This window comes from Sardina pilchardus, chromosome 11, assembly GCF_963854185.1.
Source record: "Sardina pilchardus chromosome 11, fSarPil1.1, whole genome shotgun sequence".
Taxonomy (NCBI): domain Eukaryota; kingdom Metazoa; phylum Chordata; class Actinopteri; order Clupeiformes; family Clupeidae; genus Sardina; species Sardina pilchardus.
In genome coordinates, this window is record NC_085004.1 from 29055378 (window position 1) to 29079115 (window position 23738).

A 23738-nucleotide genomic window follows, 5' to 3' on the forward strand; every position below is an offset into this window, starting at 1 on the left:
ACCCCACCACCACCACCTCCAGTCCCCTCCCTTGACACGTTACATGTGGAAGTAATTACGAAAACAAAATGCTCCTGGATCCCAGAGCTACTGGACAAAAAGAGATAACAGCCAGAGGTCTAGGAGGGATAATGGAGAGGATTAAGTCTCTTAATACTGCAGCTCTCCACTAATACAGCCCCGCAACAGCACACACTGACTGACTGATAGAGAACTAACTGAGGAACGCAAGGCAGCCTCTCCGTCTCTGTCTCTCTCACTCAAGCAAGCGCGCACACACACACACACACACACACACACACACACACACACACACAAACTTGACAGGGAGAATGCCGGGTAGGTCTAGGCCTAAGGTTCACTATAGATCTTAGATCAGAGTGCGTCAAGTGCAAGGTTAGACACTCAGATAAATATGGACACAAATACCACTTGAATCCAAAGCATCAGACGAGGGTTCAGCTTTCAGATGGCGGGAAATCCCAAGCTGCAGAAGATAAACAACAAGTCCAAGACCCAAACATAGTTTTGGCATTTGACCCATGCTTGGTGGGTTTGTGTGTGTGTGTGTGTGTTTCATTTATCAATCTCTATCATCGATCTGGAATGCATTTGAAGTGGGTGAGACCGGACAGTGCAACAGCTGAACTGAATAACATCATTACGGACCCACCCGTTTACCTGCTCGCAACCTATAAGCTGAGTGTCACACAGTGTCAAAGCCAAAGGCGAAAAGGCTTGCAAAGTGCTGCTCCATTTTTAGTGTATCCATGAAGAGACGATGATGCCATGTTTACCTGCAACCAGTAGAGCAGAAAGGATGAACAGCACAAAACAAAGCATGTGTGTGATCAAGCCTGTCTAAATGTGTAACATACTGCCAGCACTGTTTGGATCTGCTCCCCTGTGTCAAGGTGTGTGTGTGTGTGTGTGTGTGTGTGTGTGTGTGTGTGTGTGTGTGTGTGTGTGTGGCATACCCATAGCTCAATATCTCACCCATAGCTAATATCTCATGGCTGTAAACAATAAAATCAGTGCATCATCATTGACTAGCAACGTACCATTTAAGATACAGTCTGTGATTTTATTTGATTTTCACGGTGTGTGTTTGCACCCCTGGTACAAATATCCTTGGCCACACAGCTGAATCCCGGCTAATTATAGCTGTGCTAGCTACAGTAAAATTGTTTATATATTCAAAGTCAATGTCCACTGAACAGACAGTTAGAAGACCACAAGGAACAATTCTCTAAATCTGACAAAAAGGGTAAAGGATTAAAATTGTCCACTGTACCTTTAAGGCACAGAGAAAGTAGGACCATTCTTTGACTGATATATGATAATCCAATATTTCCTTTTACAGATTTTCAAAAATAGATTTTGGGAGACATTGACAAATGTCACAGCTTGTGTTTGACATTATTCAGCAAAAACAAACAATAACTGCGGTCATGAATGATGAACGTGTCAACATTCTGGAGCAATTTGAGGTCAACTGTATGCTGGTGACCCTGAAGAGTCACACGCTGTTGCTGCATGTGAATTATTGGTAGAGAACCATACAGGTTCTCGGTTGGTGATCAACTTGAGAGTCTGTGAGGACCGCCATTTTCTGCTATTTTGCTGGATTTATGGATTTCTGTGAAGAGAACACAATTTTTACTGCTGCGCTCGTAGCCATGGTGTTGTGCTTTAGACCTCATAAATAATCTAGCAGTTCCATATATCTCAGCCCAGGCTTGTTATTGCAATGCTGTTTGTCATTGTGTCTCACCCTACTACCCGTATGTGAACCACAGCAAGATTGAAATCAGAGACTTGCTGAACACCATGGCTTCCACTGCCAAACAAGAATTTCAGGGAAAATACTGAAAATGGATTTATTTTAGGGAAATAAGATCATAATACCATATTCAACTCAGACAGTTATTCAACGCACATACACTGTATCTAAAGTTATCCCTGCCCTCTACCTATTGCATTAGAAGTTAAAAACAGACTCGCTGAAGCTGTAATAAAGTTCTTGTGTCTTTTCATTCTTTTTTATCTCCTCTCATATGGAGCAAGTCACTCATGCATTTCCCCATCTTGGGAAGCCGGTTGGGGAGACTAAGGAAGGGAATATCACGAGGGGATGACAAAGGGAATCTGACCTTGGGAATTGAAAGTGTAACCTCTATCTATGTAGGCCTGCAGCAAAAAAAGCAAAGCATTGGGAAATATCTTATTACATAAAATCACTCTTTAGGGCGAACAGACAGGAGATGCTGGGCCTCAAAAGGAGTGGTGTTTCAACATTACGTTGTTATCAACTGGTTTATTCAAAGAGTAATTCACAGTAATACAACATGCAGGAACCAAGCAATCAATCAGCATACTGTAGACCATTTTACACAATTCACAAGTCGTTTACTACTGTCACTTCTGTAATGTCTTCCACAATGATTACAATCACCCAGAGGAACTGTATGTAGTTTCTTTTTTGTATAATATGGTATGATTTTCATTTCAGGAAAGTATACTGTAATGATACTAATGGTAATAGCTTATTAACGCATGATATAAGCTATTTTACTACATCATTTTATTGCATTCCGTTTTTAAATGGATAATGCGCCTTTATGTGTTTTTCTTATTCAATAGTATGATCAAGACCTACAAAAGGATGTTGGTGCAAGTTGTTCCCAAGATATCATGAATACAATTTCACGCATACTTTATTCTCTTAGTGGGTAATTCCTCGGACCATATTTCTTGCCTTTTTGTATCTCTTACTCTCTCTCTCTCTCTCTCATTCTTTCACACATACATACACAGAGAAAGAGAGAGTAAGAGAGAGAGAGAGAGTGAGAGAGTGTGTGCGCTCAAGGTTTCTTCGATCACTGGGCTGGAGCACTAGAATCAATCCTAATAAATGATTCAGGATCCCCCCCCCCCGCCCCCCTCCACTCCCCCCCTCCGCTCCCACCCTTCACACATTTTTCTCCAGCCCTCCTCACTCTTCCGCTCCTCTGCCTGTCTCCCCAGCAGAACACAAACCTCCATGTCCTCTTTCTCCACATCAACTATTCAGCAGCACAGAGGCCCAGTGAAATCAGTTGTGTGAAGATACAGTACATACCCATGCACACAGGAGTGAATACAGGCGCGAGAGGGGGAGGCCTGCTTTAATACGTTTCTCCTAATACGCCAATTCATTACTCAAGTCGTCAGACTCCACTCTTTGGTGGGCTGTATGCACATGCCTTTCAGTCCATTCATCCAGCATCAGATGTTCTTGCCAGTCTGCCTAAAGTTACACAATTTAGGGATTCCCTTTTTTTACATAGTGGGTGCCTGTTTAGCCCTGAGGGGCTACTCAATTAGTCTAAAACCGCAAAATGCGTCATGCTCCAACCCACAACAACAACGTTACAAAACAACATGTCTGGCATTCCTGGCATGCGTTGACAATTTCTCCTCATTATACCGTAAGTCAGCCTATATGGTTTAAGGTAAAAAAAAATAATAATAAATAAATAGATTGTGCTGCGGTTTAAGGTAAAAAAACAAACAAATAGATTGTGGTGCTTTAAGTCAGAGTAGGGAATTTTCTAGATAGCCTTTCATTTTCTCTCATGACCGAGACAATCTTTTTGTTTCAGTTTTACAATTTCCTCCGTAAAGCTCTGGCCTGCTCATCGCAGCACAGACGGCAACCCACAGAATGCCCAAAGGACCTTGTGCCACACCTCTGGCAAAACATATGGAGGGAGCCTCTGAAGTATTGGTGCCGTTATTGCAGTATATTTTCTAACCAAACAAGCCCTTAGCTGAGGGTTGATATATTACTGGGAATGATGGGACTGAACGGTATGAAAGCCAACAAGGGATCTTACATGCTAAACTTGCACACACTTCAAATGTACACAGATGTACAAATACATAAAAATGCTTTAAGACACACAAACAAAAACCATCACTACCATCTGGTCACCAGATGGTGTGGACCCTATGGTAACGTCAGACAATAAAATATATGCGCACACTAGACGACCAGACAATGAAATGAGAGAATAAAAACAAGCATTTAAGGGCACCCACTGGTGAAACAAACATCACTTCATGTAATGATAACTATAATTGGAAATATGTCTCACTCTATACTTTGAAACATCCCTTGCAGTGTCAAATAAAGGGGGAGGTCTATTTTCTCCACAGCTATTGCAACAGAGAAAATCACTATGATACACATGGAATAATACTGTGTGTCTATCCATTGGAGAAATCTCAACTGGAGCCAAACAACATGCTTGAGAAAAAAATATTTGCTTATATCTAATATTGAACTTATTATAAATAGCTAAGTAACCAACAGACTAAATAAATAAATAAATAAATAAATAATAACATGTTTTTCTGTTTGCTGAGTCAGGACATGCATCGCAGTATTGTGATGAGAAATATTCTATGTATGAAGGAGACTGCAATTTGATCAATATCTATTTATTTTTATGCATTTAGTGATTGCACAAGGCACCCGGGGAGTGGCTTCTGATGCAGTTAAAGTTGTTCCATGTTGCATGTTCCATGTCCAAGCTGTTGGATTCTCAAGATTTTACATCAGAAAACCCTGAGGTATATAATCCATTTGCCCATTTATTTACATTGTATGGCATTTAACTGCATTAGGCTTTTAGGCGTAAGGCTTTTAACCAAGTGAGTGACTGCAACGAAAAATGTCTGACAAACTGAGAAGTGGAGGAGAGTTTCATTCCAGCACTGACACACAATCCTCTTGTACTCCACCTCGAATCTTTATTAGACAAACTAATAATTAAGAGGGTCACACCTCTTCCAAATAGCAGTATGTGTGTGTGTGTTTATGTATGTGTGTGTGTGTGTGTGTGTGTGTGTGTGTGTGTGTGTGTGTGTGTGTGTGTGTGTGTGTTTGTGGGGGGGGGGGGGGCATTAGTTTTTCAGAGCTCCTGTTTAGTTACTGGTTGCAGTGAGTTTGTTGCACTCTGCCAGATAACAACTTCTGCACTTTCAGATTAATATTCATGTGCAATTTACATTCAAGATCAGGCTAAGAGCTCCTCGTGATCTTGCTGCACTGCACACTTGTTTTTCCCACACAAATGACTGATACTAAATTATCCTGTTGTTGCTTTTAAAGAGTTGTACTCTTGTCACAAGTATCTGTCACAGTTTTTGTTTTCTGTCTATGGGTCTGGGTATCTATCAATCTGTACTGTCTGTTTTATTTTCCTGTTACTTATTACAGCAGGTGTGACTGAACTGGTGCAAGGTTTTGTTAATAATCTACCTAAGGCCTGCACTGCACTCTTCTGGTAAGGAATGAAAATGCAATTATGAACTACCCTTTCCCCCACAAGATCACTTTAAATGGTTTTACACAACAAATATAATTGTGTACCACATTTTCCTCTAGCTGTGTTTTGTATGCTTTTGAAAAAAAAAAACATATTATATATTACCTTCCTAAAATAAACTATGAAAGATGTGTTTTAATTTATTTCTATTTTGTTTTTGTAATATTCTCTGCCCAATAAGATATCTCCTCTTCTCTGTTTGTTGTTTATTCATCTGTTTTAAAATATCAAGCTGCCTTTACAGACTTAACATGTGACCTGCAGTTCTCACCCCTAAATCCTCTTAGTGCCCTTGAAGTGAAATGGTGACCCAGCGGCCTGAGTAAACACAGCCCAGAGTGATTGCCAATCAGTACTTGACTCCTATTACCTTGGTCACACTGTTTGGGCTCAGCAACTTTCATTCACTTGACTCAAGACCATACTCAGCCTGCCTCACACCAACATCAAGGGCTCTGGCATGGTGTGTTAGCATGTATGCCAAAAGCTGAGGTCCTGACATGGTGACATGATTGCACTGTGTCTGCACAAGAACAGAGAAAAAGAACTCTCTTCCACTGTGCATGAGTTATAGCTTAAGCCAGATGCCTGTCTTCAGTTATCCTGGCTGAGAGTTTGTGAGAAGCAGGTCATCCAGAGGGCAAGGTCTATATTGGACTGTAAAAATCATCCCCTTCACTGTTCATTTGAAGCTCTTCCCTCGGGCCGGAAACTATAGAGTCTCCTTTAATAAATCCAGTAGGACAAAAAAAAAACCCTCTTTCATTCCTTGTGCAATATGCCTGCTCAATTTGCACAGTTTTGCTTATCGCTCACAAATGATTCTGATGACCATCTGTCAGAAGCATATAAGACAGTTTCTTAACTTAAATAAAGTGAACTGAACTGACCTAATGTTGGGGAACGTCTGCTGAAACAGACCAATACAGTAAGACTTCTGGCAAATCTAAGAACAGTGTGTAAGAAATTACTGTATACTCCAAACGAGAACATGACATTCAAATAATAATCTCCCAAATGATCAAGTGATCTAATGTGTTTCCCCCTTCTGCACAGAATTAGCCAATATAGGCAGAGGGGGGGGGGGGTAGATTATTTGTAAACACTAAACTGTTGTGGTGAGATTTTGAATTCCAAAACAACACATTGCGTAAAAGATTACAGATCAGTTAAGAAACACTCAACTACGTAGCCGTACTGTTTGAGGCATTTTTATCAGTATTCTCAGATCTCTCTGATCCTTGTGCAATTTCGGCAGTATCATAAGCCATCAATTGATAAACTTTACAGCAATTTATATGTCATATGCTACTCCTTACAAACTTTACAGAATGGGTCTGCTCTGCTGTCAACTCCTAATTGTACTTTATGCTTGAATTCTTCTGTGGGAAAAGTTTTGCATATGTTCTGGGAATGTGCCAAAGTGAATACTTCATGGACTCATGTGTGTGAGATTATGGGGAAAATACTCTGGACTACCATAGCCGCAGATCCATGTTTGTGTCTGTTAATTGATAACATATTTTTTTACTTTAAAGTAATGTACAGGAGAATCCTTATTTGTCGTTTTACAGCAGCGGGAAAAAAAAAATTCTAGAATATTGGTTTAATACAGACATGAATGTATTGAAACACTGGGGGCCCTATCATGCCAACCGGGCAATGAGCTTTCGCCACTGGCGCAACCTTTAATTACTATTCTCTGCGAGCGCATCCTTCATTTGTCCAGCGCAAATGTACGTTCTCTAAATGGGAGATGATATTGCGCCCTAACGGGCGTGTCAGTGAAGAGAAGAGGTGTGGTCCGGCGCAAAGCTCGCCAGTCGCTAATATATGGATGAAGAAAGTAAGTGCGCCACTGACCAGGAAAAACCTAGTCGGAAATCACTCGCGCATAGCTGAAAGGCTATTATATGAGCGCATGTCATGAGGCTTGGGGATATGGAAGAGTGCACAGTGCGCACTTCTTTCATCAGCAGGAGCGCGCGCAGCCCGAATATAATTAAATAATATTTGTCCGTTTCTCGGTTTTAGGTTCGTGTATTGGTCAGCAAAAAGTAGCATACATAGCATAACAACATCCACATGCAATAATACAACAATAACGTCTAACAGAGACCTGCTCATTTAGACAACATTACACAGCCCTATGGCTAAGTTACCTTCAGTTAGTTTTGTTCTAGCATACCTTTAACGTCTGGCATTAAACAGCTGTAGTGTTCTGGCAACTGTCTACCTTGTTATTGCTCATCTGGAATAACTTCTCTAGCTGCCTCCATCCTCCATCCTTCATCCTTTCTGTTTTGTTTGTTTAAAGAACTTGCGATATCCATGATGAGTAGGCTATTGAGTTAGTGAATTAGCTTCACATTGTGTGCTGATAGCGGAGTAAAAGAAAACAACACGTAGCCTAGTTGCGCGCCTGCGTGCGTAATCTCTCCTGTTCAGACGAAATGTGTGCGCGTGGATATAGCTCTATAGCGCATTAAGTTAATTTTGATAACGTGTTGACTGACTTTTTCTTAAAATAGAAGATTGTAAATAGCCTGATGGCAGGCAGTTAATGGGATGCTGTGCATATTGGGTGGGTACGGTATGGCATGCCAATTTGGTGTCAATACACACACACACAAGGGAAATGTAATAATGATAATGATCAATAGTGAGAACTGGCTTCTGGCTACTGCTGCGGCTGCTGCGTTCATTCTGAAATAATCTATTTAAGTCAGAAGCCCCCCGAGAGACCGTAGGCAAGTGCCTAAAACCCCCCTTAGCTGTTCTAAAATCAGAGTAGCCTAAACTACGGACTTGAGTGGCTTATTGCTTTTCTAAAACGGTAACTATACGTCGACGTATTCATAGATAATCATTCTTCCGCCAATAAATATTTCCTCCATATGAATGGTTGCCATGCAACATCGAGACGCAGCCACTTTAACTTTTGTGCAAGTTGTGGTAGTGCATTAACGAAATGCGGTCAAGGTGTATGTTTGTGTTGGATTTTATAACAGCATTGAACGCGATTCAGCCAATCATTATCAAGGACCGGAACAATCCGTGTTAGAAAATAATATTCACACATCATGTACATTATTTGCACAATTTCCCAGCATAAAAGTTGGAAAGGCTTAGCCTTCCCAAGTCTCCATTACGCGCCGCCCATCATGCCTCACGCACGAGCAAGTCGGTCTCTTCTGGAGTAGACGCCCAGGTAACTCCGCCATGATAATACCAACAGACCATTGAACAATGCGCCAGGCTTTTAAAGGGAATGAGAGTGTGAAATCTAATTGGTTTATAGCATGCTACGCCCAAAAGACACCCACGACTAATTAACTCAATTAAGACAACCCCTTTTCACTTTGCGCTGAGCGCAATGTTCACTTTTCAAGCTGTCATTATAGCCTTTTGCGCTAGGACCGCCCCCAAAGAAACTAGCGCGAGTGACTTGCGACAATGCCCAGTTGATCCTGATAATAGAGCCCTGGATGTTGAGTGTGCAATATATGGCTAATTTGGAATTCTGGCGTTTTATCACATAGATCTCATGTTTCTCAGGAAGGTCAGGAATTACTGTCAGTTTGAAAACAAAAAAATCGGTTCTATCTAACTCGAGTTTCTGCAGCCAACATTTAGAGCTGCCCGGCAGCTAGTGCTACACGCTAGAGGCATATTCATAAGCCCTTATGTTCAGGCCCTCAGTTTGTTTTAGTCATTTCAAATCAATTTTCAGGGTTTCTTTTCTCCATACCTCCTTTTTGTATGTATCTCTATCGACATCCACAACCATTTTAGTGAGTCAAGACTACATCTTCAGGAGACCTACTATGAAAAACATGTTAATTCACGTGTAATGTCCTGGACAAGTCGCTGCTTTAAGAGACTTAGCTATTGTCTATAGCTTCTATAAAGAAGATTTGCAGACACAAAGCTGTGTGCAATCCCCACTAGACAGAATTGCTCTCTTAGGCAGGATTTTTTGTCAGCCACGACATGATCTAAAGAATGCACAACAAAATGTCTGTGATGCCATTTTGATTCATTCAGAATAATTTCAGAATCTCTGCAGTGCAATTCTGAGATTATTTTTACAGACAGTGAGGGATGAGACAAAAAGGAAATTAAAAGAAAGAGAGAGCAAAGGGAGAGCGACTTAGCGCTCACTAATGAGCTTATCTGGCATGAGCGGAGGGCTTCCCCATTACATTAAAGTTATTTTTAGGCCATGGGTTTCTAATCTAGTAGCGTGCATTGAGTAGACAAGTGGAAGTGTCAGCTTTGGGTTTGTTGTTGTTCTAACCCTTAAAGTAGCAACCAATGCCACTGCTGGATTGAGCCAGACAGAATGGGTCAGCAGGACAGCTGTCAACTGGCTGTGTATTGCCTTTTAAAATAGCCAGTGGGGCAACCACTACTGCAGGTTGCGATAGTGTTATTTCAGCACCACGGACAGCGGCGAGCATGGGTCAAGCCCAGCCCACTGAGCAGACCGAGGAGATAGATGTGGCAGCGCTGCAGGACATGTACAAGAAGTTTGTGACCGAATGTCCAAGTGGGGTTTTGTTTCTTCATGAATTTAAACGCTTTTTTGGGGTAGATGCAACCGGAGAGGCATCCGAATATGCTGAGAATATGTTTCGAGCTTTTGACAAGAATGGGGTGAGAGTCGTTCTCCTCTTATTTCTCTTGTTGCATCCAGCTGTTCCGCTGTAATGATCTGCTGTATTTTTCCAAATAGGATAACACCATAGACTTCCTGGAGTTTGTAGCTGCACTGAATCTGGTGTTCAGAGGAGATCTGGAACATAAATTGAGATGGTCCTTTAAAGTCTATGACAAAGATGGTAATGGATTCATAGACAAGACAGAACTTCGGGATATCATCGATGTAAGGCTTTTCTAGTTGTGCTAATCAAACTGTTTTGGACATTTGAGAATAAACGTCATCTACATTCTGCAAAGTGTGTCAGTAGTCTCCATTTCTTTTCAGAGTATTTATCGGATAAAGAGGGTATCAAAAAAAGATCCCGAGACTCCCCAACTATCTGCAGATGAAGTTTGTGAGAGAATATTTAAAGTAATCGATGTTGATGGAGACGGTAAGTGTGTTAACACAAAATACATCCTTATAGATTTTGCCTACATGAATTTAGGCTTTGTTAAGTAGAAATATATTTTTTCATCTTTAGCTTTAATATACTGTAGGTTTGATTGTGTCATTAACATGGATGCCTCCACTTTGCAATCATGTTTCCCCCCTTCAGGTCAGATAACTCTAGAGGAGTTCTTGGAAGGGGCACAGAGGGATCCCTGGATCCTCAACATGCTGCGTTTGGACATGAATCCTTCAGGCTGGGTGCTTGAGCAAAGAAGAAAGAGTGCCTTTTTTTGAGAGTTAATCTACGCCACAGGTGTTGGCAGACTGCCTGTACTAAGACTCCCAGGGCAAATTGCTTTGTGATTAGTGAGACAATGGCCTTCCTTATCAGTCCTCTGTCTGGATCAGATGAGGCCTTTCATACGACTGTTTTGTGGCTTTGGCCTTGCTCTCTGGTGCCTTGTGTGCAGACTGACTCTATTAGCCGGCTGAATAGAAGAGCCAACAGCTGCAAAGGCAGAAAAAAAACGTCCAAGAACGTTTAATTGATACTTTTATTGTTATTCTAATAGCATTTACTACTGTTATAGCTATTGTGTCTGCAAATTGTTTCACAGGTCACAATTAAAGTCACTTTAGATAAAAGTGTTTGATAAATAACCATATGTATAATCATACCCAGACATGGGCAGTATTTCAATTATATGTATTTTAAATACGTATCTAATTACTTTAGTGTATTTTGTAATTTGTATTTTGCAGGATTGGAAAAAATCAAATGTAATTTGTAACAAAATATTTTGAGGGATTGTATTTAGAGTATTTTAAATACTTAAATACTTAACAAAAATCTGTCATTTTCCCCCTCAAATTAGCCAAAAATTCATCACTCAGTTAAATATAGCCTCTTCCTTATAATCATGACAATATACTATGCTTATCATAGTCTGGGAGCCAAAGGTCAGAATCTTGGTGAACCTGGTTTTGTACGTTGTTTTTTTTTTCCTTTGTGGTTTCTTGTTGCCTTGTTACTCAGTAAGAATAGGGAGGGTGACCGGTGATGTCTCTTGGGCTCAAGCCCAGCTTGGATGTAGATGAGATGGCATTGAGTGGAATGATATCTGGCTGGTACATAACTGTGTAATACTTAAAAAAAAAAAGCTTTAAATTGAAGAAGACCACACCGCTACTACAATCTTTAAGCACCCTCTGTACTTTGAAACATTCTGTAAATTCAACCTCATTGTTGTCTAGCTCTGAAACACATAGGCCTGAGCACCCATCTCAACATGCATATGTGTTTATGTCCATTTTGATCCAATTTGACTGCTTTGCTATTTTATTCCAGCCCACCCAGATGTAGCAGGCTAGAACCAGCCTTGATTTTATGTCACCATGTAGACAACTTAAAAGCATTAGATGTGTCTTTTCTGTTGTCATAATCATCTCCTAAGATCATGTCTGAAAGTTGACTTCAGGAGCTTGAATTGTCAGGTGTCAAGTGCAACAAGACTAAAATTTGAAAACGATACAGATAAGTCACTGAGGGAGAACATGACATGAACCCCATGACCATAACCTTTGACATGAGGATTTATGTAAGGGATAAACCAAGGCGTCCTGATCTGCAGAAATAATGGAGGAGACTGAGGCAAAAACCTCCCCGATGCGAAACAGTCTCGAGTTTTCACCACCCAGTTAATTAATTCTGTTTATTGAGACACCTTACAGGATGTAACTTTATTTGTCCCCGGTGTTGTCAGTCATGTATGAAGGCAAAGGCATGCATTTATAGAAAAAAAAGGGAAATGCTGTTCAATTTAAAAAGGCTAACCTGTTCAATCTGTCGTACTACTTTCATTGAACACAGAAAATCATGGGGGTAGTTTGCTTTATCACAGTTGATTCCACTGTTGCAAAGCCTGCTTGTTGTCAGTTCAATCATCGTTTATATTGATATGGGATGCTGATTACATTTTTTTTTAGTAGATCTACTTCATGGCTCCGCCTTCCTACGTACTTCCGTTCAGTTTTCATTTCACTTCACTACGTAGTTTGGGCCTGCGGTATATTTACAGGTTTTCTCAAAACAAAAATGTGCAGGTCCAATCAGCGAACAGAGGGAGTAGCTGAGAACGATGATGTTGAGGTCGCTAGTTTGAGCATGTCTCCTCGCGACCAAATGTATAGCGATTGGTTATGGCAGATCTGAGTGGCTCTGGGCAGATCCAATTGTTTTAAACAATAAAATGTCCGCATTCAAGGAAATTCATGCTTGGCAAAGAAAAGTGGCCAGACTCTCTGTACATTATGAACGTACGAGAGTATGGTAGGACCAGGCTACTTCAGCCCAAAGTAAAGAATTTAGGCCTCTGTCAGCCAATAAAAAAATAGGATTTCTTGTAGTTTATTTTAAAAGTTGGTATACCATGATTATTGTGGGGGTATTTTTGTATTTTCTAATTACTAATTACTTGTATTTTAATTAAATACATTTTTCACATCAGTATTTTGTATTTTATTTTGTTACATTTTCTAAGCCAGTATTTGTATTTTGTAACAAAATAGTTTTTGATGTATTTGTGCCCACCTCTGATCATACCCATATGTGTGATATTTGTGATCTACAAATCCTTGTTCTTTACTACCTGCATTTACAGTATTATCTGCAATTGTTTGGTATGGAATATTCCAGGCAGCAGCACAGTGTATTTGACATTTCTTTTCTTTTCATTTTTATTACATATGCCTGTTAAACAGCTCACATTTGTGTAAGTGTGAATATTTCCATTATTTCTTTGCCAAAGTTAATTAAGTACATATTTATTATCTCACGTGTCTCCACGTAAGATAATTGAAGAACTGTTTATAATATGCTGGAAAGTAGCCTAAATTAAATTGGGAAGCATTCAAAGTCCCTAGACTTTACATAGACTTGTTATTTAATCATGTTCTTAAAATAGTATGTTGATGCTTTCTGTATTAATAATGAGACAGAGAGGTGGTGGGGGGTAATCAGATAGAGAGTGGTTGAGAGAGAGAGAGAGAGAGAGAGAGAGAGAGAGAGAGAGAGAGAGAGAGAGAGAGAGAGAGAGAGAGAGAGAGAGGTTTAGGTGAGGTGAGGCTAGTCTTTCATCGGGCACTGTGCGGCCTAATCTGACCCAGAGCATGGCAGTTGATAGCTAATTAACCTTAAGTAGGTGAATAGTCGAATCTGGCCAACACACTCACAGTACTTCGCCAGCGCTAATTAAGGGGAGACATGCTCAGGTTATTTCAGGACAGACTGGCTTAGGACAACCATCCACAACGTTAAATATTCAAGGATACAATGATACAATATAAATTTGTGCTGTATTGTAACTACCTGAAATGTTTACCACATCAATGAATGACTTCAGTGCTCATCTTAAAAATAGAAACTATAGTATTGGAGTGGGGGGTCCCAACACACTGTATTGCCTACACATATACACACACACACACACACAGGCCTACACTATTTAATCACCCCCCCCCCCACACACACACACACACACACACCCATAACCCCCAACACACACACACTCACACACACACTATGCCAATCTGAACAACTGTGTAAACTTCATAAGCTCAAACTTCAACAAGTTGTCTGGTCTTCTACCTCTAGCTTTAATGCACATTAAGAGCAACACTGCCTGTTGTCATACAAAGCTTGAATGAGAAGTCATGCCCTCCTGTCTACCTGTGGATTATACGGAGTCGGACTAGCGTAAAGCCTGGATGTACCAATAATAATACTGCCGCCGCCTTCATACACGCCTAACACTAATCCGCGGAGGGGAGGGCAAGTGTGGGAAACTCCTACGCCACTCTGTGACAGAACTCCAAGGGCTTGTACGCCTACACAGTCTGAACATGAAGACGGGTAGTTTAATTAACCGATTGCCTGATTGATGTGCTACAATATTGCCTTTCACGTTCATAAACGTGCGTGAAGTGTATTCTTTTTTCCCTTTCTTTATCATGGGCCAGTCGGAATCCCAAGGAGAGGATGAAGAGGTGGATGTGTCAGCCATACAAACTCTCTACAAAAGCTTCATTATGGAATGCCCCAGTGGCTCTTTGCATTTGCACGAATTCAAGAAGATATTTGGAATAAAAAACGACGACACTCCAGAATCTTTATACATGGACAATTTGTTTCGGTCGTTCGACCAGAACGGAGTAAGTGTGACCATTGCTGATATCATTTTCAGTTGATTAATCATTAACAGTTGAGTAATATGTATCATTCACGCTTACTTAGATATCTAATGGCACATGTTCGATATGGGTATATAATTGTGTTGCTGTATTTAGGACAATACAATGGACTTCATTGAATATGTAGCTGCCCTACATCTTGTTCTACGTGGAAAACTAGAGGACAAACTCCGATGGTCATTTAAAGTGTTTGACAGGGACGAAAACGGACGTCTAGACAGAAAGGAGTTAAAACAGATCATAAAGGTAAGAAATGTGTCCCCTCTATTTAGCTTCAGCATTTCATTCATCTAATTGTGTTTGTGTGTGTGCGTGTGTGTAACATTATGTATGTCAATAGATTATTTATAGGATGAAGCAGGGGAAAATGGTTGATGAATCCGGCAATCATCTCAATGTCGAAGAAATATGTGACCGACTGTTTGTTGCCATAGACAAAGACGGTGACGGTGAGTAGACCCAAGCATAGCACGTTTTTGTTGTAGGAAAATGTACTTTCACTTTTAAGCAATTACATCGCATCATGTTGTAAGTAACACATTCTACTGGTTAAACCCTGTGACATGGCATGGCATGGTTACAATAATGGTGTGTGTTTTTTTAGACCATATTTCCCTTGAGGAGTTTCTGGAGGGAGCCCAAAACGACCCATGGGTGCGCAATTGCCTTAGGCTGGACGTGAACCCATGTGCTTGGGTGAACCAGCATCAGGAGCAGATCACCGGATACAAAAAGCCACTACCTTCATCTAAAGACACCAAATTACGATGACAAACGGATGTGCTTCAAGATGAAGGAAATATGACTTTGTAAACAGACATTTTATTCTCAAGGGAATAACTCCTAACATTTCCTCCATTTGAAGGCCACAAGCATGCCTTATTATGGACCTACCCTCTCCTGCAAACCCTACCGGATTTCAGATGAACTGAATACAATGGAGGATCATGCAATGAACACTATTGCCTAATCATAAAAAAAAACCACATCGGTGAACAAGTGTGTCTTTTCTATGGAATTCCTCAGTGCCACAAGAATGTCTCATTGGTGCTTGAGATTTGTTGGTTTGTCGTATTTGTGTATGTTCCTACTAATACCAATAAAAGCTTAAAACAACTATTTTGTCCATCATTGATCCAAGCACTCAGTTTATTTAAGGTCTTCACTGTGCTAACTCTCTCCTTGTTTGACGGAGAGAAATGTTGATCCCCCCTGTAAGCCCCTTTAGAGGATAAGCCCTTACCTTAAATGTATGGATGCCCAGGGAATAAGCACAGCTACACATAGCCAAGCACTTACAGTATGCTACAGTATGTCACAGTTGGGATTAGCTACACAAACATAAGATCAACTTTAACTTTACATCATCAACTGATAGTTTATTAAAGTTGTTAGGTGTTTTTAGCAGACCAGACACTTTCCAAAGCGATGTCGGTGATGTTACTGCAGCTTAAAGCATATGTTGTATTTTCCTGATTGCCAGACATTCCTGAGACAGTTCAGACTTTTTTGGTAAAGCTCTGAGTGAAGTATGTTATAAAGAAAGAGTTACTTACAGTTCATGCAATATATCACTGCCTGAACTTCTCCATGCTAATTTATAATTGTACCAACACACACATACTGTATGTACACTCACACACAAACATGTGTGCACACACACATGCACAAACACTATGTAATATGTCCACCTAATATAGCCCACCTAATTAAAGGCTCTTTAAAGAGACCCTATGCAACTTTTTCATAGTCATAAAATCGCTCAGAAATCGTTGTTTTGCTTGACTGAACAGTTTCATCGAAAACAGTAATATTTCCTCCCGCCCCCAGTGTCCCTATCTGCTATTGCAACCTTGCAGTTTCTGCAGGAGACGATCGTTCCTTGTTTACATCTGGAAGTCTGAGACGCGAAAGGAACAAGAAGAACCACGCTTGCAATTTATATATTTATATATAGCCTATATATGTATAAATATACATGCTGCCGGGGAAGCTCTGCAGAGAAATATGCAAGCATAAAACGAGCGAAAACGAAAAACGAAACCGAAACCAGAGATGAAATCGCCAATCCTGCATAATTCCTCTCTAATTATAAAAAGCAATGTGACTTTGGGATTGTTGGTGAGACATAGCCTACACCCCTCAAACAAGCTCCACCAGTCAAACCACTCTCTCTACGAAGTAATACTGTATGTATGCAATGTGCCATAGGTGTTAGATCCTCGTTGGGTTTAGGCCCTGGACTGTGTCCAGCACCAGTGTTTGGCAGTCTCATTAGGCACCTCATGCTGTGTAACCTGATCTGATGAGAACAGATGAAAGAAACAAATCAGCTCTGTAACTGGGTACAGAAGTCTTATGAGTCCTTTTTGCCTTACACAATGTCCTCACACAATGTGACTATTTTAATTCAAAATAATGGTTTGAAACTGCCTGATATAGACTGCAGGCAGAGCTGCATCTCCCTCAGTAGCCTATGCATGTCTGGAACACCTGCTATTGCTCTTATGTAACTTGCTTGGTCTGACCAGGAGCGGGGCCCTTTTCATCAATATTATCCCCCTAGTGTTCATTGGGTATGCACTATGATTGGTGATACATATGGTTAAGGTTACTGTATGTTGCTTTGCAGACGCCTTTGTCCAAAGCGACATACAAACATATGGTTCGCATGTTAGTTATATACTTTCTCCTTAGAAAACATTTAGAAAAGCGTAGTGTAACTAATGTCTTTTTTTATTCTATGATTTCACATTTTCATACATACACTGTACATGTATTCTTCATATACTCAGGGTGACCTGAAGAGGGGTGGACATGTCAGGAATAAATAGGACAGATCATTCTCAAAGGTGTCTCACCAGTGCAGTAAGTATGGCTTAACATACATAGCCAACACATACCTGTCATGACCTATGAGTAGTGGCTAAGAGTCCAAAGCCCCCTAAGAGCATATTCAAAATAGCACTTTCTCTCATTGGACCCTCCTCACTGTTATGAAGAAGGGATTAGGAAAAGAGGGTATAAAGATGTGTTGAAGAGAGAAGGGAATGAGAGAACAGTGAGATTGCAAGAAGAAAGAGAAGAACTACTTACTCTTTGTTTTGCATCTCTTTTTTCACTCATCCTCTGACAAGGAGGAACTATTCGTGTGGCTGTGTGAAAATCAACACTCAGTAAAAGGTAAGAAAATTGTTCTTCACTTCAAAGTAATAACTAATACATATAAAAAATAACTGGCCTACTGTAGAGTAGGCTTTATTTTGTTAGGGTATAAGACATGTCTGTACATTTACTGGCAAAATGTGTGTTAAACAGAAACTGTTCTATTGGCAATCAGGGATCACAATGTTTTTACCTAAAAACTTAAAGGGACACTTCACCGATTAGCATTAAGCTTTGTATCTTTAGAAAACCAGTCATGTTTTTGAATGGTCGTGCATCATTCCCTCAGTTTGCCTTGAGATGGGAGAAACACAGATTTCAATATTGGACTTCCTGCTTTCAATGATGTAAAAATCATCATTTTATATCATCGAAAGCAGGAAGTCCTATTCATGGGTTTCATTGTAATCCGTATTTCTCCCATCTCAAGGCAAACTGAGGGAATGATGCACGACCATTCAAAAACATGACTGGTTTTCTAAAGATACAAAGCTTAATGCTAATCGGTGAAGTGTCCCTTTAATGATGCTGATTAACCAAGAGACTGTTTTTTACAGTGTAGTTACAATCATCATCTTAGTACATTAAGCAACATTGGTTTGGTTTCAAAATGTGTTCTTGTTCAGACCGAGCAGACTGTCAGTAATGAAAGAAACAGGAATAACTAAAAGAACATAGCTTGCTAAACAGTCAGTAAATATTCAATTGGCCCGGATATTTCTGCAGTCTGCCTGTTGAACCTCAGCTCAGATTAGCTTGCAATGCTATCTTTAGAAACCGACACCACCCTTTTGCACCTTTTCGGTGGGTGCATGGTCTATGATCAGCTGATTAATGAAACAGAGCCTTAGCTAATTGCATTGAGGCAGAGGGCCAGACGAGGGGAACGATATGGATGGATAATGGGTGAGAGGTTTATCTTGGGCAACTAACTATAGAAACATGCAACACAACATGTATTATCTTTGCCTCCTTTCAGAAATGAATGCAAGTGCATCTAACCAGGGAGCAAACAAGGCCGCTCCCCCCAAATTCAAGCAGAAGGGGGAGGGGAGGACGTTCAAGAGCAAGCTCCCCAAGCCTGGCCAGAAGGGGTGAGTTTCGATATATTCCAACAGAGACACCCTGCTGAACATGTGTACGCCTTCCCTGCCATATGTACACACAATGAAATACTGTATATTGATTAGTCTTTTTTTTTGTTTTGTTTTGTTTACAGATTTGACAATGATGTCCCTGGAATGGAAGGTTTGGGAGGTAGGCTTGTTTTTTTCATTTGTCAGCATTATGGATGAATATTGATTGTTCTTCTTGATTTGTCAAGTTGTCTTGATTTTGAATATCTCTCTCTGACTCTTTCCTTCCCCTTCTCTCTGTCACCTTTCTCTTCTCCAGACTCAGCCATTGTGTGCCCATGGGAGGCCTTTGGAGACATGGAGCTGAGTGATCTTGCCCAGTTTGGGCTTGTGTAACTGGGATCCCCCAGCCATTGTTCTTGTGGCTGTTTTCCAGTGGCTTTTTATTTCTGCTCGAGTTTTGCAACTCCTTGGAAGCAAACTCAGGCTTGAGATGGGTCTATTCCAGAGCTCTCTGTTGGGAATCAGACCATGTCTGAGAGCTTGCAGGATAAAGATCCTGTTGGACAGCAGTCCCCAAAGGCCAGGGCAGCTGTTCCTCCCTGCAGTCTTCTGTTGCTAGCTCTGCCAAAACCACCTCTGCCATATTATACTAATGCCATGCAGTCATGTCTTCATACAGGCCAAAGATTTCATATGATATCATCTTTGTACAAAGATAAGGGAAAGTTATTCAAAACACAATTTCTCTACCTCTCATTTGGACATATCTATTTTTGTTATTTTCTTTGATGAGAGTAGATCATCTAAGTGTGTTTTACAGCAACACGGTTATATTTTACAAAATAAAAGTATGTGTACAATTGCAGCTAACACGAATAAATCATGTAAAAGAATACTCTCTGTGTCTGTGGTCATTTCCATTACAACTTACAATTCCCTAACTGTATACGCTGGTTAACTCTGCTGTGTATAAAGCCACCAATAAAAGGTGTTTAGTGAATACTTTTCTGTTTCAAAAGTTGGTTTATTTTACTCCAAGCTTCACAGTTGCCTAGCACTAGGGGTGAAAAGGTTTACATATTTGTACCGAACCATTTAGGTTTGATCCATTCTTTTAATTTAATCCAGTCTTTAACAGCAATCAACAATAGGCTTTTTTTTGCATGTGGACCATGTTTCAAATTAGAGCTCGTACTCAAACATATTGGTGGACCGTACATTAGTTTAGTAAATTAATGTCAAAAAACATTTGACACCTTGCTAGCAGCTCTTAGCCTGGGAAAACCCAGACAAACTTTTGGAAATGGGAGTGAAAGGCCTCTTTAACAGGCAGACCTGCAATCCGTCTGTTAAAGAGGCCTTTCACTCCAATTCCTATGTTCCTAAAACCTGGGCACCAATCACAACCATTGAAGTGGCCTTAATGCCATCGCCCCCCGGACACGTACGCGGCGCGCCACGACAATAACAAAATTAGAACTCCATTGTTTTCAATGGAGCAACGCCCACTGGAAATGTCTGCCGCACAGCAGCCGCACAGAGATAGAAAACTATTCTAAAATCCTGCGCGTCAAGCCCAGACCGCCGAACACCGCTGAACGCCGCTTCTGGTGGGCGCCGGGCTTTAACATGATGATATCAAAACAGTTTTTGAAAACGGCTTGTTTGTTGAAATTCTTTTTCTGTTGCTCTGCATGTCATTTCCTTCGTTACTCTGATTGGTTTTAGGTCTATCCAATTGCATCTGTGGCATTTCAATCAGCGTCCATTTTTATTGAGATTGAGATTTTGCTAACTGTACTTACTGTACAGAAAATAAGGTACACAGTCTGAACTATGATTTTTGTGTACTGTTACATTACATCCCTACCTAGAATCCAATGTCTTATTAGTGTCATATTATTATATTTTATTTTACACACATCACCACCTATTACATGACAGAAATCTAGAAAAGTGTTTTATTATTATTATTATTATTATTATTATTATTATCATTATTATTATGTTACACACATCACCACCTGCTGTATTACATGTATGACAGAAATCTACACAAGCTATTTTTTTTTTTCAGATTTCTTCATGGAAAAAAACAATGAACAAATATTACTAAATAAATCTTTGTATAACACCCGATCTTGCTTGGGTTCCTTTCACAAGGGGAGTAAGAGGCAGTGATCGGTCACGACTGGACGAATAGTCCGGGCGTTACCTCATCATTCCTCCATGGCCGCCCATTTTGTGACAATACCTAGCGAGATGGCCGAGGACAGGCAATGGTTTCACTGGACAAACAGTCCTTTTTCTACACTCCTGAAGTTAAAAACACCTAATCTGCAGGGACCCTTCACACAGTAGCACAGAAGTGCTGACATTCATAGGATACGGTATATGCTATATCCTGGTGAAAGCATATTTCAGTCTTACTAAACTACTCTTGATAAATGTTATTTTGGTCCCTGACGAAAGTTTAGACTCATAATCATCCCACAATAGGTTATTCATAGATCAAACTGTTCCTTTAATTTTCAGTTATCTCCCTCAACAATGGAATTCTTTTCTCTGATTGGCTGATGGGGTGGCCATTAACTTCGTATAACCTGCTACCTTTGAAGTAGTTCCCATATCACACTTGAATATTAATTCGCCAAACTCGTTGCGAAGTTTAAATGAACTGTCATGTAATAATGGCACGGCGGAGGTAACTCCGTCTCCGTGCTTCGCGCGTCGCCGGAGTTCTAGACCTCCACCTAGCCATTATTTCCATCGAACCGGTCACCTCGTCGGCCGTTATACCTTGCTTGCTTAACCCTGCTTAACCATGAGTTTCATATCACATAGTAAACATATCACGTATACTATTCCTTTCATTTAAGGGTATTTCAGTTGTTTTTGCACGTAACCCTGCTTAACCATAATGAGTTTCATACGTCATGTACAGTACTCATGAAAGTCAATGAACAGTTATGCAACAGGCGACTATCATGACAGAATGATGCTGACATCTTAGCAGCATATGACATAAACTGTTAAGACAGCGGAAATGGACGTGAGCTGTCAGTATCAGTTAACACAGAGGATGACATTGACATTTTTCAATCATGCATGTAATTTCCTTAAGTTCATTTGGTAAATCACTTGCCCGTAATAGCAGATGCCACACACCTGGTCTGGATCCAAATGATCATTCAGGAAAATTGTGATATGGTGACCCTCTACCTTATCTGAAAAAGGAAATACATAAACAGAATCAGTTATATGAACAGGCACACACACACACACACACACACACACACACACACACACACACACAGGAATCAATACCAATACTCTCTGTCAGGAGTAAATGATTTTTTTTCCCCAACATATCAGCATGTCATGTACAGTACATGTCACATGAAGCAGAGTCTATTTGGGGGATCTGTACTTCACCTCCAAATAATTGGCAAGTCAAGTCAGGACACGTCAACATGTCATGTACGTGTTACATGTCATGGAATGTATTCCGGTTTACCTTACCATATAGACAGACACTCAAGTGTGGCCTACATAACCTAGACCAGACACTCCTGAAGACACGTCCACATAAAAACAGGTGACCTTACCTCTAAATGGGGCTCAGGACATTGAGCTAAAGACATAACGAGCTCATTCACTCAATACAAAAACACATACAGCCAATGGGTGAGTGGGATCTCATGCATGTCTTTGTGATGCTACAATCCTTTTGACCACCACCCACATGTTTGTCTGTCTCAAACAACTTATGTCATAACTGCAGGATTACAAACTACAGGTATATAAAGAGGCAATGCAGGATGAGACACAACAACACAGGCTGTGAAAGGAGAGGAGCATCTTTGCTTGACCAGCAAACCAACCTTTGAAAGGCAGGTAAGACACTCACAGTTTTCTGCATTGTGCTCTCATCTACTCTTTGCTATACTTGTAGTACAGGGTAGATTTGAATGCTTGTTATTCTATTAAATAACCAGGATCTTTATTTGAAAGCCTTCTTTTATGAAGGAACTATTGCAGAATGTTTAGGTGTGGTGTTATAAGACAGTAGAACAGTTTGGATTCTTGAAGAAGTATGGGGAAAAGTGCAACACTGCTGCTTTAGAATCACCACTGTTATTGACTAATGAACTGGCGTTTCGGCACTAGGCCTTCATCAGAGTCAGTAGAACAGTTGGGGAAATGTAAATGTCTTGAAAGGAATGTCACCACTCAGAATAAAGGCTGTGGTGGGGACTAACAGTGTTTCTAGATACATTATTTGAAGTAACTGAGTAGTCTCCAGCACTGCATTTGATATTCAAGATATTGCTTGGCCATTGTTACAGAGATGACCCATAATTTGGCCGAGGATTACTGGGTGTGACTGGTTTGGACTTATAGATCATCAGAGATACAGTATGTTTAGACTGTGTTGTAATAACCAAAGCCACTTGACTGGAGGTTTTAATTCTACCACTGACTTCTACTGGATTAAAATGAATGGATAATCCTCACCCTTAATTAGGTGGCAAAGACCAATGAGATGTTTAGACTGGGATTAAGTCACCTTTATGTAATTGCTACATGAGTAATGCCTGTATACTCAGTGGGCTATTTCTCTTTTTTTCCTAGTCAGTGTATGGCGAGTAGGCACGTGCAGTGGGCAGTACCTCTAGGTGAGCAGAAAAAAAAAAGATTTTGTCTTTTAAGCAGTATCACATCTGAAACAAGAAAATTAGGTTTCAATTAATATTTGGGTGTTTCAACTAA

At 40.4% G+C, this 23738-nt stretch overlaps 3 protein-coding genes across 3 annotated transcripts; all 3 read left to right on the forward strand.

Moving 5' to 3' along the window:
• Positions 1-9836: 9836 nt before the first annotated feature.
• On the forward strand, positions 9837-10767 carry LOC134095710 (guanylyl cyclase-activating protein 2-like). The gene is made up of 4 exons (XM_062549379.1): positions 9837-10034; positions 10114-10263; positions 10366-10474; positions 10640-10767. The coding sequence occupies exons 1-4, from the start codon at positions 9837-9839 to the stop codon at positions 10765-10767; spliced, it is 585 nt and encodes a 194-aa protein (XP_062405363.1).
• Positions 10768-14481: 3714 nt separating this feature from the next.
• LOC134095310 (guanylyl cyclase-activating protein 2-like) lies at positions 14482-15492 on the forward strand. The gene is made up of 4 exons (XM_062548759.1): positions 14482-14682; positions 14818-14967; positions 15062-15170; positions 15326-15492. Exons 1-4 carry the CDS (start codon positions 14482-14484, stop codon positions 15490-15492), a joined length of 627 nt encoding a protein of 208 aa, XP_062404743.1.
• Positions 15493-18867: 3375 nt separating this feature from the next.
• LOC134095311 (retinal cone rhodopsin-sensitive cGMP 3',5'-cyclic phosphodiesterase subunit gamma-like) lies at positions 18868-19358 on the forward strand. The gene is made up of 3 exons (XM_062548760.1): positions 18868-18980; positions 19106-19143; positions 19282-19358. Exons 1-3 carry the CDS (start codon positions 18868-18870, stop codon positions 19356-19358), a joined length of 228 nt encoding a protein of 75 aa, XP_062404744.1.
• Positions 19359-23738: the final 4380 nt, after the last annotated feature.